General features: G+C 35.2%; 1 protein-coding gene across 1 annotated transcript in view; it reads right to left on the reverse strand.

Moving 5' to 3' along the window:
- The window catches only part of LOC110116197, a 59,086-nt gene extending 43,830 nt beyond the window's left edge, over positions 1-15,256 (reverse strand). Inside the window, exons 1-2 of the mRNA XM_020849695.2 lie at positions 14,938-15,256; positions 2,821-3,103 (exon numbers count right to left, since the gene is read on the reverse strand). Of these exons, the coding sequence (XP_020705354.1) occupies positions 2,821-3,088 (268 nt within the window). The 5' untranslated portion in view covers positions 3,089-3,103; positions 14,938-15,256. The remainder of the gene's footprint in view (positions 1-2,820; positions 3,104-14,937) is intronic.
- Positions 15,257-17,554: the final 2,298 nt, after the last annotated feature.

The raw sequence follows: 17,554 nt of genomic DNA on the forward strand, positions 1-17,554 counted from the left end.
TTTGGAAAGACAGGAAAATTGAGCCCAAGATTCATAGGTTCCTATGAAATCATTGAAAGGATTGGAAATATGGCATACAGATTGGATCTACCAGTGCATATGCAAGGAATTCGTAATGTGTTTCACATATCAGTACTTCGAAAGTATGTCTCAGATGAATGCAAGAGAATTCAATCCAAATCAATCGACTTGCAGCCTGATTTGAAATATATTAAAGAACCTGAACGAATACTGGATTATGATGTAAAATAGTTGAGACATAAAGCAATACCTTTTGTGAAGATTTTATGGAAGCATGGATCAGAAAGAGACGCCACCTAGGAGAAGGAAGCTGAAATGAAAAGTCTATATCCTCATCTATTTAGCTAAGGTATGGTTTTCTTATACTTGATTAAATTTCGAGGACGAAATTTTTATAAGAATGAGAGATTGTAATAACCGGTTCGGTCCGGCCGATTCAGTCGAACCGGCCGAACTTATCATAAGGGGCGGGCAAAGCTTTTCGCGAAACAGAGGGGCCATTCGCGAAAGGAAGGGACGGACAGCCGCAGGCGTCGAGCGAGAGCGAGGTAAGTTCTTTTTTTTTTCAATGTTAGCAAACGGTTGTGTTGGAGGGTAAGAATTGATCATTCCTTTTCATTTCTACCATTAAAGGAGTACTAATTCAGGAGAAGTTTCAATGAGCGAGAGGAACGACGAGGAAAAGAGGGAAAAGGTTTATTTTGCTAATTTTTTATATAAATTGTTTTCTAATTATTTATCTAATCATTAGAAACATTAAATTGAAGATAAAAGAAGGAATCGAAGGCAAGGGGAAAGAATTTTGGGAGAGAAGGATTTACGAACTTTGAGAAAATCCCTATTTTTCTTTGTAAGTGACTCTTCTATTATACAAATTTAATTCAATTTTGTTATGAAAGTACGTTTTTATAGAAGTTATATTTTGTGAAAGTTGTAGGAACTTGAAGTTGAGGTTGCTCCAAGAATGAGGTTTTTGGAAGGATTAATGTGGGTAATTATATGTGTAAATTTTCATTATTTTATTTTTATTGCAAATCTGAAAATAATAGTGCATATAATTATATAGTTCTTTTGGAGAATTTTAAATGCATTGATTGAAAATGATTGAAGCTTTAAGAATAAGAAAGTGTAAATATATGAAAGAAAATAAATGAAAAAAATTTGGAAAGTGAAAATGAAAAGCATAGATAAAGTATGGATAAATCATATATATATATATATATATATATATATATATATATATCATGTATACAATTATAAGAATATAAAATGATAACAAAATGAATGAATCAAAGGAAAAGGGAAAAGGTTATGCGTGCAAAGTGTACAGATGTTCACCCCCGTATGGTACTAGCTAGGGAAGCAACGTACTCGTACACGTTAAAAGAGAAAAGGGAATGGGAATGGAAAAATGAAATGGAAATGATTGTATCTTTGGGTACATTTAGACGGTGCTCATGTACGAATTAAAAAGGAAAAAGAATATAGATTAAAGAAATTTTATAAATGAATATGATGAATTTTATATGATGGGATATGTATGATGAGATATGTTTAAATGAAACAAATGAAAGGAAATGAATAAAATAAATCAAAAGTACACCAATGTAAAGGTTAATTTTATTGCATTTTAGTGAATTTTATGCATATTAAGTGATGATGAGAATTACCCACTAAGTTTACACTTAAACTCAACCCATCCTCCTAATGTTTCAGGTAAGTTTTCTGTGATTTAAAAATGGCTGAAAGAGAAGAATTTGTCTACAAAAGGCAGCGTGCAAATGACAACAGGTAATTTATGATTTATGCATTAGTGGCTCTTCAGTTAATAGAAAAGTTTATGTTGATGAGTTATTTTTATATTGATGGAAATGTAATATCGTCCGACTTTTCGTACCCGCCTCGTTAGATCGAGCATTCGGGCCGGGTCGTGACATTATCTCAATTTGATATTTGTTTATCAATGATTTTCCATAAATAATCTTGATCTGAGATGCCAAAATCTCAATGCATTTTGCATGATGAGCAAATTTCAATGTGTTGTGTGTTTCTTTTGCATTGCCCGATAATGAAGTAACAGCACATATAAGAGACACACACCCCGCGACTTCAATGATGATTGAAGCAGACGTGTATGTGATATGACTGGCTCTTCCTTTAGTCAATTTTGATAAAACAGTTTTAAGTGTCAATAAGCTTTTATTGATGTAATTGAAAGGACACAATTACTTAGCATTTTCGGTTGTCTCGAGCATGTCAGCATTGTCTGTTTCGTAAACGGATGCCATTCGAGCAAATTTTGAATTTTGGTTGACACGTTTCAGATAGGTTTGGTACAGCATCACTATGTTCACTCATCGTTTCGCCTTACTTGAATTAATGCAGCGGAATAATTATCGAGGTCAACAAATAATACAATCATTGTGAGAGTTTGTAAAGCATTTGGGATGCCTGCATTATGCTACAAACACATTAATAATAATATCCTAATTTAAACCAATACTTCTTATCCATCATTATATTTATATATATTTAACGTATTTATCACTTGAGAGATTACTAACATTTTTTTTAAATGGTTTCCAATATGTGTTTAAGATCATCAATTGATTCAAATTATTGATTTTTCCAATTGGCACGCATATTTTCATCACAATACAATGTAAATGAGAAAAAAATAATAATTTCAGTTACAAAAACTCAAGTTGCAACACATGCATACTAACTAGCACACAGTAAACTCCAATAAAAGTACCATTAACAGCATTTCATGAACATGTAGTTAGGTGCGAAGCATACTTTTTGGGATTGTTATCCATCCTTCATCTTCAGCAACATCTGAGTGGTTTCCATATTCATTTAGGTATTTGGAAGTGCTAACGGTAGAATCACAACTTAAGTCACTATCTTTATCACCATTTTCAATTGGAAATGGATCTTCAGCAATAAGGCCCTCCAATGTGGCAGCTGGTTTGGGTGGAGTTCGTGCGTCCTTGGGTAGCTTCTTTTCTGAAATAGATGATAGATCCGGAGCAACAGGATGTGTATTTCGCAGCAGAAACATCATTAAGGTCTTCCTGGCCTGCATTTTGTAAGGTAATAAACAGGATATATTGAATAAAAACAAAAATCATGCCCTGTTATGCCTAATATGTAATTTCAAAGGGTGCATGATGATCTAGAGTTATTAATGTGACTAATCAAACTCAAGCAAACAAGATTCAGAATTTGCAGTTAAAAGTACAACAATTAGAGAAATCACTCGCTTTATTTGAAGAAACTTAAAAAAATATAAAGAATTCATTCCAAATAATAACTCAGTGGTCACCATAAAAAAACAGGCTTCAATCAAGAATCACGTCGCAGCTAGAAAATCCAATTATAGTAGTTTGGACTAAATTCAATCACTTCTTATAAATCAATAACAAATTATGCATACAAAGAAGAGAACAAGATATGATACAAATAATAAAAAAAGTTAAGCCTCATGCCAAGAAAAGACTTCACCCATAAATAAGTAGTCACACTTGCACCGCACTTGAAGAACTCAGCATCCCACAAGCACAAAATTTTGGAAAAAGCTATAAAATTTTATGAAGTCAATTACTATCTATTACATGTCTACAATCATTTATTTATAAGCAATATCAAAAGGAAATTGATAAGGACAAAGGTTGACAATTTTGATCATCCTCAGATCTGGAGCACGAACTACTCTAGTGGAAATCCCACAAGCAATGAAGCACGCCAACCATGCAGACGAAAATCCCAAAGGAAACAAGGCTCATAAACTGCTCTTACAATCGACACAACTGCTACAAGAACTGCTTCACCTAACAGTGATTGAGAGCATAATGATAGCTACAGAGGCCGACCATGTCTGCTACACGAATGGAGTTTGGCGTTCACATCAATCTATCCGACCTAGAAAATTATGGCTTCAACCAGATCAGCACTTGATGGAAGACAACCTCAAGTTTAGGGTTCCTAATGCAACTGAATAATATTATTAATTGAACACAAGCAATCATGATTTAAAATTCACAGTTTAAAAATCGCCAATCAAAATAATCACTCGCTTTCTTTTGATGCAAGCAAAAAAATAAGAAATAGTTTGTTCCAAATAATAACTTCATGGTCGTTGAATAAGAGATATAGTGAGAAATTGAAACCATAAAAACACACATTGATCAAGTATCACACCCCAATCAAAACATATATCTGTAACTGTTTTTACTGAAATAATCACATTAGCAAAAATCTATATCAAGAAGTCTTTCCCCGAAAAAAGTCAGTCGCACTTAAGCCGCACTAAGAGCTCAACGTCCCACATGTACACGAGGGGAAAGAAATATGCAAATTTCTATAAACTAAAAACTATCATTACATGCCCAAAATCATTTATTTCTAAGCAATATCAAAAGGAAGTCGATGGCTTGGATTATTCTCAATACTATGAGAGCTTCTAGCCAAAATCTCGAGTGAAGCATCTAAGATTGTGATAGATAACTCTAAAATTCCAGGATGACTCATGAATAACGAACGTTGGCAATGTGGATCACCCTCAAATACTGAACACAAGTTGCTTGAGTGAAAATAAATCAGGCAATGAGACGACGACTACTCAAGCAAAAAATCTAGCATGCAATGAGGCACATGAATATGATAGGACTTGATGATCAAAACAGCACACAACAATATTAAAAAAGAAAGCAACTAACTCCAAATAAACCCATAAATAACACAAAGAGAGCTATTTTTTCTAATTTCCAAGCAAAGCAAGAAAAGATACAAGTTGATTCATTGTTCGAGAGGTAAATCTGTCTCTCCCACAATTCCTAGTAGCTACTAGGAATCCAAACACTCACAAAAACTGCAGCAAAAATTCTAAAACATAACATAAAAAATCCTAACCCACCATAATCTCCCCCATTAAACAGCTCAAATCCCTTAATAAATGTCCCTTACATCTTTCCCAAAGAGTCTCCCCTTTCCCAAAGAGTTTCATCCCAAAGCCTCGTCTCTTATAGGTGATAAAGGAGGTCTTGGGCCCCACATGAGCAGCTAGATTGTTGCTGCCAACTTCATCAATACTCCCCTCCCAAAAAGTCACCTTGTCCTCAAGGTGAAAAAAGGGAAATTGCTTCTAAATAGTACGGTAGGGCTCACATGTCGCCTCATATTCTGGTAAATCATTCCACTTGATCAGCACCTCCTTGATCTCCTTATCTCCTTAGCGCGCCCCTTTCACCTCCGATAGTTCTAATATCACCTCCATATCCTCTAACAGTGTGGCCAATAGTGCGGGCGAGAATGTGTGGTTTCTAATGGCTCGTCTCAGGTGCGATAAATGAAATACGAGATGGATGGTTGAGGTCAATGGCAATCGTAGGCGATATGCTACTGAGCCAATGCGCTCCACTACCTCGTAGGGCCCAAAGTAGCTGGGGAGAGCTTCTCATTTCCTTCGTCGAGCAAAAGTCATTTATTTGTAAGGTCGGATCTTCAATAAAACATATGTCCCCAACCTTAAACTACACATCTCTCCTATGTCCATCTGTCTGTTTCTTCATGATTTGTTGTGCTCTCTATAGATGTTCCTTCAATTCTGCCAAAATCCGATCTCTTTCTCTCAAGTATTGCTCCACTGAAAACACTGGTATGTTGTCATGCCCATAATGTATCAGATGATGTGAATATCTCTCATATAGGATTTTGAATGGCGTTGTTCGGGCTACGATATGACATGAAGTGTTATACCAATACTCCGCCCAAGCTAACTATTTGGCCTACACCTTTGGTGTATCTAATACAAAGCAATGAAGATAAGTCTCCACACTGTGATTCACCACCTCCATTTGACCATCCATCTATGGGTGGTAAGTTGTACTCCTCTTCAGGATAGTCCCCTGAATCTTGAATAACTCTCTCCAGAAGTAGCTCAAAATGACCTTATCCCGATCATACACAATGGACTCGAGTATGCCATGCAAATGAATTAACTCTCTAATGAATGCGGCTGCCACCAACACGGCAGTGTAAAGGTGGCGTAAGGAAACTAAATGAGCATATTTGCTCTATCTGTCCACCACCACTAGAATCACAGCAAACTCGTATAATCTAGGTAGTCCCTCAACGAAGTTCATAGTCACCTCTTCCCACACCTTCTCGGGTAATGCAAACGGTTGTAGATGACCACCTGGAGCCATAGTTAGGTATTTATATCTCTGACACATATCACAACTGGCCACCAACTCCTCTACATCCTTCTGTATGCCCACCCAATATAGCTTCGCTGCCAATATATGATATGTCTTTTTAACTCCTGAATGACCCCCAATAGTTATGCCATGAAACTCCTACAAATGAGGGATGTGTGGCGATTTCCTCGAAAGCAAAAACCTTCCCTGGTATATCAGCTTCGGACCCATAGAAGAATAACAGGATGGTTATCCTTGTCTTGCAGCAAATCTCCTCTGATCTTACTCAGCTCCTCATCCTACTCGCACTCATGCTTCAAGGCCTCCCAATCCACCACCATGGGAATAGATAGAGCCATAACCTGAGTGTCTTTACTACGCCTGGAGAGAGCATCTGCTATTTTATTTTCTAACCCAAGCTTGTACTGGATCTCGAAGTCATAACCCAATAACTTGAAAAGCAATCGCTGATGCTTCTCTGCACCATCGTATGTTCTAACAGGAACTTCAAACTTCTCTGATCGGTCCTGACTATGAAGTGTCGTGCCAACAGATAAAGTAGACACTTTTGTATTACCATCAGCTCCCTTTCATACACTGATTTCAGTCTGGCCCTAGTGGTCAAAACCTGGCTAAAATAAGCTATGGGTCTCTAACTCTGCATAAGAACTGCTCCTAACCCATAACCTGATGCATCAGTCTCCACTAAAACGGCTGGCTGAAATCTGGTAGTGCTAACACATGGACACTCATCATGGCTTTCTTCAGCTGTTTGAATGCCTGGGTGGCTGCCACCCCCCATTTGAAATTATCCTTCTTCAGTTGCTATGTCGATGGCCATGCTATAGAATTGTATCCCCTCATAAACTTCCTGTAGTACCCTGTGAATCCCAAGAACCCTCTCAACTCCTTCAGGGTTTTGGGTAAGGGGCACTCCAACATAGCCTCTATCTTGAAAATATCTGCAGCTACTCCTGATTTGGACAACACGTCTCAAATACTCCACATTCTGCTATGTAAAGGAACACTTCTTCTAATTGGCATACAGTTGATGCTCCTTCAATGTTACTAACGCCATCCTCAAGTGTTCCACATGCTCTGCCTTAGACCGACTATACACTAAAATATCATCGAAGAAAACCAATACAAACTTGCGAAGGTAGGGCTGAAATACCTTGTTCATAACCGACTAGAAGGTAGCTAGGGCGTTGGTAAGCCCAAATGGTAAAACTCGTAGTGGCCTTCGTGAGTCCTAAAAGCAATCTTTTAGATGTCAACGGGCCGCATTCTAATCTGATGATATCCCAATTTTAGATCAATCTTGGAGAACATCATCGCTCCATATAACTCATCAATGACTGGTATAGAAAACTTATCCAACATTGTTTCTTTATTCAAAGCTCGATAATCTACACAAAATCTCCAACTACCATCCTTTTTCTTCACCAAAAACACAGGACTTGATAAGGGACTAACACTATGATGAATTATCTGGGCCTCCAACATCTCCTTAATCAGTCTCTTAATTTCATCTTTCTGAACCTACGAGTACTGATAGGGGATACCCCCTCCTTCAGGATGATGACATGCTCATGCTCCCTAGGGGATGGTAGGCCTTAAGGCAGTTGGAGCACCTAACTAAATTGTTGTAGGAGTGGCCAGACTATCTCTGGATCTCCTCCTCTTTCCTCTTACTTCCTCCTCCATCGAGGCTCTAGAGCTCTACCAAGAATCTCATCCCTGCTCCCTGGATTGCCCTCACTATGGTCTTGAGAGAAACCCTAATTTTGGACAGACTAGGATCCCCCTTGATTCTCACATTCGTCCCTCTCATCATGAATTTCATAATCAATGCTTTCAGTCCACCTTAGTTTTCCCCAATGTCTAACCACTTCATGCCCAAAATTATATTTGTTCTCCTAACTCCAAGGGAAGAAAATTCTCATTCACCTGGATCTCCTGTAGTATCACCATCAACCCTAGGCAGATGCCATTACTCTTCTCCATCTTCCCCGATCCCATCATCACCCCAAAATAGCCCGTGTCAACTAGCTTCAGCCCCAATCGGTCCACCACATGGTTGGAGATGAGGTTGTGGGTTGCCCCGCTATCCACCAGAACTATCACTAATTCCCCTCTTATATGTTCCCTCACCTTCATGGTGTGATTTGAGGTAAACCACACCACTGAGTTTAGGGAGACCTCCACCATATCTAAGTGCAAATGCTCCTCTTCAACCACTTCCTCGTCAAGAGTCTCCTCCTCACCACAGCCCACAGGCTGTAAGTACCTGTAGCGAATGATCTTTGCAGCGATGGCCCAACGCAAATTTCTCATCACAACGAAAACACAATTCCCTAGCCCATTTATCTTGAACTTCTGCCTCAGTCAGCCACTTAAAATTTCTCTATGGTCGTGTTCCCAATCCCCTACCCTTAGGTACTTCTCTCTGAATAGGCATAGGTTGTACCATTTGTGCCAAAAAAAGTAGTCGTCGTCCGGTATGAAGCTCCCAAATTATTGTCCTTGCTGCTTCTCTCAAGTGAGTTTTTGTCCTCTACCAACTGGGCTAGCTCCATAGCCTCCCCCAACCCTCGTTGCCTCAATAATAGGACAGAAGCCTTGATTTATGACTTGAGTCCCTTCATGAAATTCCCCTCCAACACTGTCTCAGAAAGCCTCCCCAATCGACTAGAAAGGTACTCAAACCTCTCCCGATAATCCATCATTTACTTTCCTAAACAAGAGCAAAGAACTGCTCGTAAAAGTCTCCGTCCCGACTTGTTCTGAAACGCTCTAATATACTATCTTTGAACTCCCTGCATGATCAAATTGGTTCTCTCATGTCTCTCCACTGACACCAAGACAAGGCCTTTCTCTCCGAGCATAAAGCCGCTGTCGTGAGTCTCTCTTCCTTCGTCAGCCCATTCATTGCAAAGTATATCTCCACTTTATAGATCCACCCATGAGCATCTTCCCCCTCAAAAATAGGCATTTTCAGTTTTCTCACTCTCGGATCCCCTCCGCTCCAACTTCCTATTCCACCTCTGCTCCTCCCATATAGTGATTGTTGTGATTTCTCCATTGTTCTCTCCCACCTCTCATCCTTTTATAGATATCCTCTTCCTCAAAATCAGCCCTCGTTTCTTCCTCCCAATTTCTCCTCATAATATATCCTTCACCCATTTTCCTCCTGGTTATCAGTTCAAGATGTGGTATATTTTTCCTATTTCCCAAGATTTCTACCTCTCGATCATCCCTCATTGTGCCAATATTGGGGTTTCCACTTCCTTGGCCACCTGCCGGTCCCTCATCTCTGATGTTGCCGGTTGGATATAAAGCTCCGATATTTTCTTCATCATGTCTTCTAGGTTAGAAAACCTTCCTTCCATAGATGAAATCCTTTCCTCAACTTCATATTTGAATTGATCAATTTCTCCTTCTAGTTTCTCTTCCAAAGCATCCACTTTCTTCGACAACATGGGTCCAAAATCTTGCTCTGATATCAATTTGATAGGACTTGATGATCAAAACAGCATACAACAATATAAAAAACAGTAGCTTACTCCAAATAGATCCATATATAACACAAAGAGAGCTGCTTTTACTAATTTCCAAGCAAAACAAGACAAGATACAAATTGATTCATTGTTCGAGAGGTGAATCGTCTCTCCCACAATTCCTAGCAGCTACTAGAAACCCATACACCTCACAAAAACTGCTGCAGAAATTCCAAAACATAACATAAAAAACCCTAACCCACCATAATCTCCCCCCTTAAAACAGTTCAAATCCCCTAATAAATGCCCCTTACATCTTTCCCAAAGAGTCCCCCTTTCTCAAAGAGTTACCTCCCAAAGCCTCTTCTCCTATAGGTGATAAATGAGGTCCTGGGCCCCACATGGGCATCAAGTTTGTTGTTTCCAGCTGCATCAGAATATAGCTCTCTCCTATGCCATGAATAGCCTACTACAAGAAACTGTCACGTCACAGGAACTTAACCGTATAGCAACCAAGAACATAATGCCCGTTATAGGAATGAGCAATCTAAACTCAACACTAGCAGGATAAATATTTTACACTTTTGTTAAGCATACATGTAGCAAGTGTACTTATCAAAGAGAACGAGATAGTAAAAATAAGGAAATTGTAATAGACTATAAATACTAAGCAAGTTAATATCAAGTGACTAGCATAAAAGTCATTCAGATCAACATAAACAATCAAAGCAATATTCATATATTTTTTTATCAAGAGTAGTACTTACTGAAAGAATAACCGTATTTTCAAATGTCAAGCAAGGAGCAAACCCTCCAAATCTGCCTCTAAAGGACACAACACCAGTCTTCTTTGATTAAGCAAAGGTTATTTCAAACAAAAGAAGCCATAACAACTTTTAAGAATGTTATGTTTAGAATATCAATTTCTTTACTCTTCTTTAGTTGTAATTTCATATATATTGATGCATCTTTTATTTGTATACCTATCCAAATCACTAAAGCGTATAGCTTCTATTGTTTCATTTCACTAAGTATTACTTCCATCAAAATCTCTTAATATATAAAATTATTTCTCATACTAACCATCTAGTTTTTGCACACATTAATCCTAAATCCTCACTTTCACCATACTTAACTTTACTGTCCAACACTTAGATCCATATGAAATAAACAAATCAATAGTAGCATTAAAATATTTACCTTTAAACATTCATTATTCATGATATTCTCCAAAAATAAGTAACCCAACAATACTTCTCCAATTGGTCACCTAGCTTTAACTCTGAATGACATGGTATCTGTACATTTTCATATTCTTTTGTAAAATAGATCTAAAGAACCTACAACTCCTAAGTATAACTAGATATTCAAACAGTATATATTTATAATAAATCCATTTTAGATAATTAAAATTTTAAAACAGATACTTGTTTGTGCATTATTTATAATTTGATTTAACGGCTCAATTAATTTAGAATAGGTCACTTATGTCATCGAAAGTGTTAAACAGGTATAGAAAATAACCTGAGAAACCAAACAAAAAAATGACAGAAATTAACAACAACAAAAAGTCATTATGCGGTTGGCTACATAAATCTTTTTTTCTCTATTATGTTATGTTAAGAGTCAAATTCTTATTTAAATTTAATAAAATTAGTTTTTTTCCAATATTTTCTAACCAAGTCTTTTTAGGTCTACCTCTATATTTATTCTTTCATAAAAAAAGCCAAATCTAACACATCTACTCTCCTAATCGGATCATTGGAAGACCAATATTTTGTGTCCAAACCATGTAAGACGACTCTCTAATCTTATTTGCTACAGGAGCTACTCCAACCTTTTCATGTATATACTCTTTCCGCATTTTATCTCTAAGAGTAAAGCCACTCATTCACCTGAGCATCCTCATCTCTGCAAAACTTAATTTTATGCTTCGCTTTTAATGGCCAACATTCTGCGCCATAAAGCATTTTAGGTTTCACCACCATCTTATATAATTTTCAATTAAGTTTAAGTGGTGCTTTTCTGTCACACAATAGGCACGATATTTTCCTCCACTTCAACCATCCAACTTGAATTCTAGTAATAATATCCCTATTTATTCACCATCACTTTGAACAAAAACACATACTCTTATTAATGACTTGATCACCCGAAGTTATAATCCTCTCACTAGATATATTACTACTAAAATTACACTCAATGTATTTGGTTTTAGATCTACTAAAACGAAAACATTTAGACTCTAAGGCTGACCTCCATAATTCAAGCTTTTCTTCAACTCCCTCTCTAGTCTTATCAACAAGAAGAATAACATCACAAAAAGCATACACCAAGGTACCTCCTCTGGCAAATGTCTAGTAAGATTATCCATACAACAACAGCAACATTAAGCCTTTATCCCACTATGTGGGGTCGGCTACATTAATCCTTTCTCTCCATTGTGTCCTAGTAAGATTATCCATGAATAAAGAAAATATATATGGGCTTAAAGTTGATCTTTGATGAAATCCACTAAAATAGGAAAATACCTGGTCAAACCACCTTGTGTTTGAATAGAAGCAACAACTCCTACATACATAACCTTAATGACTTGAATATAAGTATTATTAATTCTCTTCTTTCTAAAACTTTCTAGTGCACTTCTCTTGGAACTTTATCATATGTTTTATCTAAATCAATAATTATCATATGTAGATCTCCCTTATTCTCTCTATACTTCTCAATCAAACCTCTCAATAAATGTATAGCTTCCATAGTAGATCTACCCAGCATGAATCCAAATTGTTTTTGAGAAAAATTAGTATCACGTCGTAACATCTACTCAATAACTTTATCCCATAGTTTTAATGCATGACACATTAACTTAATTCCTCTATAATACACACATTCTTATGCATCACCTTTCTTCTTAAAAATAAGAATCAAACACACTTATCTCCAATCATCTGGCATCTTTTTAATCTTCAAATTAGTATTAAAAAAATTTCGTAAGCCAAAAAATTTATTCATTTCCTAAGCATTTCCACACATTTATTGGAATATCCTCATATCAAATAGCTTTTTCAAACTTCATTTTCTTTAAAACCTCTCTAAGTTCAATTTTAGTAATACAACGATAAAAACAAAAATCTCTATTTTTATTTATGATGCTAAAGTTGTTAAACTTAATCATATTCTCACAATCTTTATTTAAAAGCTTATTAAAATATCTCATCCGCCTTTACTGAATATCATCTTCTAATAAAAGTATTTTTTTATCTTCATCCTTAACGCACTTCATTTGACTAAATCATTACCTTTCCTATCTCTTTGCTTGGCTAATTTATACATATATATTTCGTCTTCTTTAGTATCTAATATATAATATAAATTATTAAAAGTTAAATTCTTTACATCGCATATTATTTTCTTAGACTCCTTACATGCCCCTTTATATATTTCCAAATTTTTCAAGTTGATGCATCAAAACCAATTTTTATAATATTTTTTTTTATTCTTGCACATTTTGATTCCACCACCAACTATTTTTACCATCATGAGCTCTTTTTTTATACTTCAGTCACATCATTCGCAATATTTTTAATATTACTGGCTAATTTTTTCCACATAATATTAACTTTCTCATACACATTTAAAATCTTAAGATTTTAAATCTTACTCCCAAAAATATTTATGTTAGTATTCTTTAAATGTTCTCATCTAATCCTAGGATAATAGTTTACTTTATTTTTCATATTCTACCCCTTCAATTTATAATCCAAAATTAATAAATGATATTTGGTAATAAATTTTCACTCGAAATAACTTTACAATCTTTGCAATCTAAACGATATATTTTTCTTATGACAAAATAATCAATCTTAATTTTGTTACATCCATTCTTATAAGTGATGAGATGCTCCTTTTTTCTTAGATAACGTATTAGCAATTATAAAATCATAAGCTGACAAAAAGATAATATGATCTTATCATCTTCATTAGTCACTCCAAAGACATAGTCTCCATGAATGCTTTTAAAATCTTCTACTAATCTACAACATGTTCACTTAAATCTCCTCTAAAAAAAACTCTTTCTTCAAGAGCTATCATTTGTATTAATTTTTCTAAGTCAATTCAAAATTTTAATTTTAAACACATATCCAAACTCGTTTGAGGACCATAAGCACTTATAATATTAATAACCTTAGAATCAACAGCAATCCTTAAAGCAATAATTTTATCTTCAATATATTAATTTCTAGAACATTATCCTTTAAACTCTTAACTATAATCACATAGACATCATTTTTAATACAACTCTTGCATGAAAATCATAATTTAAATCCTAAACTATTAATCTACTTAGTCTTCTCTCCAACTCATTTAATTTCCTAAATGCAAAAAATATTCATCTTCCTATGAATCGTAATATCTATTACATTATTAATTTTTCTATAAGAGACATATTCCAAGTTAATATTTTAATTCTAGCTTCATGTACTAACTTCTTTGCATGCATCCGTCCATGATGTGAGAACATTTGTTTATTTAACACTATAACAAGGCGTCAGTGCAGCAGCCCTTTCACACTTCTACTTGAATTCAGGTCATATAGCACATTGCTTATAAGAAATACACTAGCATTAATATAATGTATTAAATGATTTATATCAGAAATTAACCTAAGTTAAAAAGAACTCTCCTGTGCACAAGATAGATTTAACCAAAAGAACATGAGATCCACCATGTTAGCACCTAGGTTATCATGATAAACCAAGCAGAAAGAAGTTTAACTGCTATTTAATCACACTAATTACTAAAAAACAATTAGGTATCGACTTAGCCCAACCAAACAGAGCTGCCTCAAGAAACTTATGCAACTAGGCAACACCGTCGAAGTTGACCTAACGACAAGCCAAAACAGGACCAATGCAACAGGAAGAAAAACTATAATTGAGATGAACAGGATGCCGCAAAACCTTTCCCAACCCAATCAATCAAATAAGTTTCCAACTCAGGCTCAATATGCCAAGAGCGTTAGAAACGACTAATAGCAATTGAGTTTTAAAAATTAAACCCAAAAAAACCTTCAAATCACATATAATCCGACAATTTAAATGACAAAAAGATAAATGCACGTCCATATTCAGTTCGTGCAAATGAGATCTCCTGGTAACCTAGGCAATCGCAGTGTGCATCAAGCTCGAAAAAAAAAGATTACTAGAGAAACTTACAGATAATAAACTATAACAGCGCGCTAGCTTCGAATCTCGGCAAAATTAAGCAGGTAATTCGATAATCTCGAAGCATCTAAAGATATCGAGCGCCGCGAAGGAGAAGGCGATTCTCCTCCACCACTCCTCCCTTCCGAGTTCGAGAACGAGGGCAGCAAGTGCTGGAGAAAGTAATAAGGAAAAGGCGAGGCCGAATTGCAGGTGATAGGTGAATCAAAGAGCCGATCCAGCTAAAAGGGACCCGGAAACCACCCTTACTAGTTTTTCACGCGCAGCGCACGATATCTTGTATCCTTTTTGCTCAATAAATGATTGGATCACATAGATCTAAAGGTCCAGGAATGGTACATTTTACCTAGCAGGCAAATGATGCAATGTTTTGCGTGTGGTAGAGAATTTAATTATTATATATTATAAATAATAATTAAGGTTTTATTTGAGATAATTTTTTTATTGCTTCTTAAATATTAAATTTTTTATTAAAAATATCTTTAATAAACATTAAGAAAATCTTCTCAAATAAAATATGAAACTTTTGAATATATATAATTTTTAAAAGGAGAGTAAGGATAATTGAAATTATATATGTGGTGTGTGTGTGTGTGTGTGTTGAACAGCTCAGCATTGCTACTAACTTCAGCGTCGCAGTATACACTTTCATGACCCTTCGACTATTAATTCAGACATGGTAGTACCGGAAGCTTTAGAATTTCAGCACTGCAACGACACTAAGGTTAGCATCATGGTGCATCACAGGGTCGCGACGTCAAAAATCAGCACTGCATCACTTAAGTCATGGAGAAATCAACACCGAATTGACGGGCCTCTCAACATCTTGGCGCCGCATTTATTATTCAAGCACTACAGTGCTAAACTTCTAGAGCATCATGGTGGAGCAGTTGCCAAATTTAGGAGCTATGACAACTCAATCAAAAGATACGTCATTCCCATTATTAATCGTGTCATGTCAGCACAACGCAAGGGAGAAGGTATTACAGTGTGGAGGCGCTGGTTCATTTTATACCATAGCGGTACTTGAGTCCGATGTTGTACTTAATATAAATAGTATTTCAATTATTTTTTTAGTATGTTATATCATTTGAGCACAAAATTGCATTTCTTAGTGTGTTTCTTTAGTGCCCCATATAGTAAAGTCTAAGGGAGACTAGGAAAGCATAATAAGTACTAATATATACTCTTATGCCTTGCATGAATGTATAGATGTTTTTAATATCTCTCCTTCTTCCTTTAATGCTTATAATGGTCATATGTGTAGTTAATATCTAATGTGATGTATAGCCTCGGCGAAGGAAATTAAGATTGAATAATTAGGAATATTGAAATGGAATGTTGGCATCTCGATACATAAGATGTTTAACTTTCTAGGTTCTATGGAGATAGTAAAATTATAGTAATTGTAATTATTTTAGTTTATTTTAGTTTTATAACTAAACTCATCATTATGAACGATATATTCACATTGGGTGATGAAAATATCATGAAAATATCATCATGACTATTGTAGTCAAAATCAGGAAGGAACTACATATGATCCCGGATAGTCAAAATAATGTTTGATTAAATATTTTGCTACAATAATCTAGATATATTATTATTATTAATTTCATATTCAAAGATATGTTGATGAATGATATATCTCTCAGGGGAAATAACATACCACTTATTATCCATGGTTTGAATAAGACTATAATGATTCTTTTTTTTCTCAAAGAGAATAATTTATTTTTTACATTCTATTTAGTGTATGAATAGATAGTATGCATACCAATTCCTTAGCCGATTAAATGAAATGGCATGTTAGGCCTAGAAATTTCAATCAAGAGCATTTCATTCGTTTATTATCTATGATTTGCGACTGCAAATTAGTAAGCTTCTAACTTCTATATCAATTTACATGCATTCGAATGTAGATGTTGAATCATTCATTGTTCTATGCTTCATTGATCTAGCACCGAATGAAGTATTTTAAGTTGTTGGTTTCATTTCATCCATATAACTTAAAGGAATTTATTATTCATATGATTGTCATTACAATGTGATTTATGACTAATTAAAGAGGTTTACATATAATTGCATGCTCAATAATGAGTTTTGAGAAACTGTTATGTGCATATTTGTGCAATACAGATGTGTATAAAAGTTGCATACAAACAAAGCATAATTACACTTTCCTTATTTCTCACTTTCCAATTCTTATAATAGAAAATGGGATATCATATATTCTCCAAAAGTTTTTGTAAATTATGAATACTCAATGACATGAATATTTGATTAATAAAAAAATAAATGTTTTGTATACTGAGTAAAAAAAATCATTCATGAATTCCTATGACTGTCAAACAAAATTGTGATATTGAACGAAGTATATGTAATATTTGCATACATTCTTTAACTCTAAATATTGTATATATATATATATATATATATATAGAGAGAGAGAGAGAGAGAGAGAGAGAGAGATTGTAACTATGCCACACAACTCTACTAATTTTGTATTCAATCATAAGCATACATATATTTAATCCAAAGCCACATGGTTTATGTTGAAAAACTTCTCAAGTTTTGAAAGAGAATGAAGTTATTTTGATTCTTCTTT

Source organism: Dendrobium catenatum, unplaced genomic scaffold (assembly GCF_001605985.2).
Source record: "Dendrobium catenatum unplaced genomic scaffold, ASM160598v2 original_scaffold_101648, whole genome shotgun sequence".
In the NCBI taxonomy this organism is placed as follows: Eukaryota; Viridiplantae; Streptophyta; class Magnoliopsida; order Asparagales; family Orchidaceae; genus Dendrobium; species Dendrobium catenatum.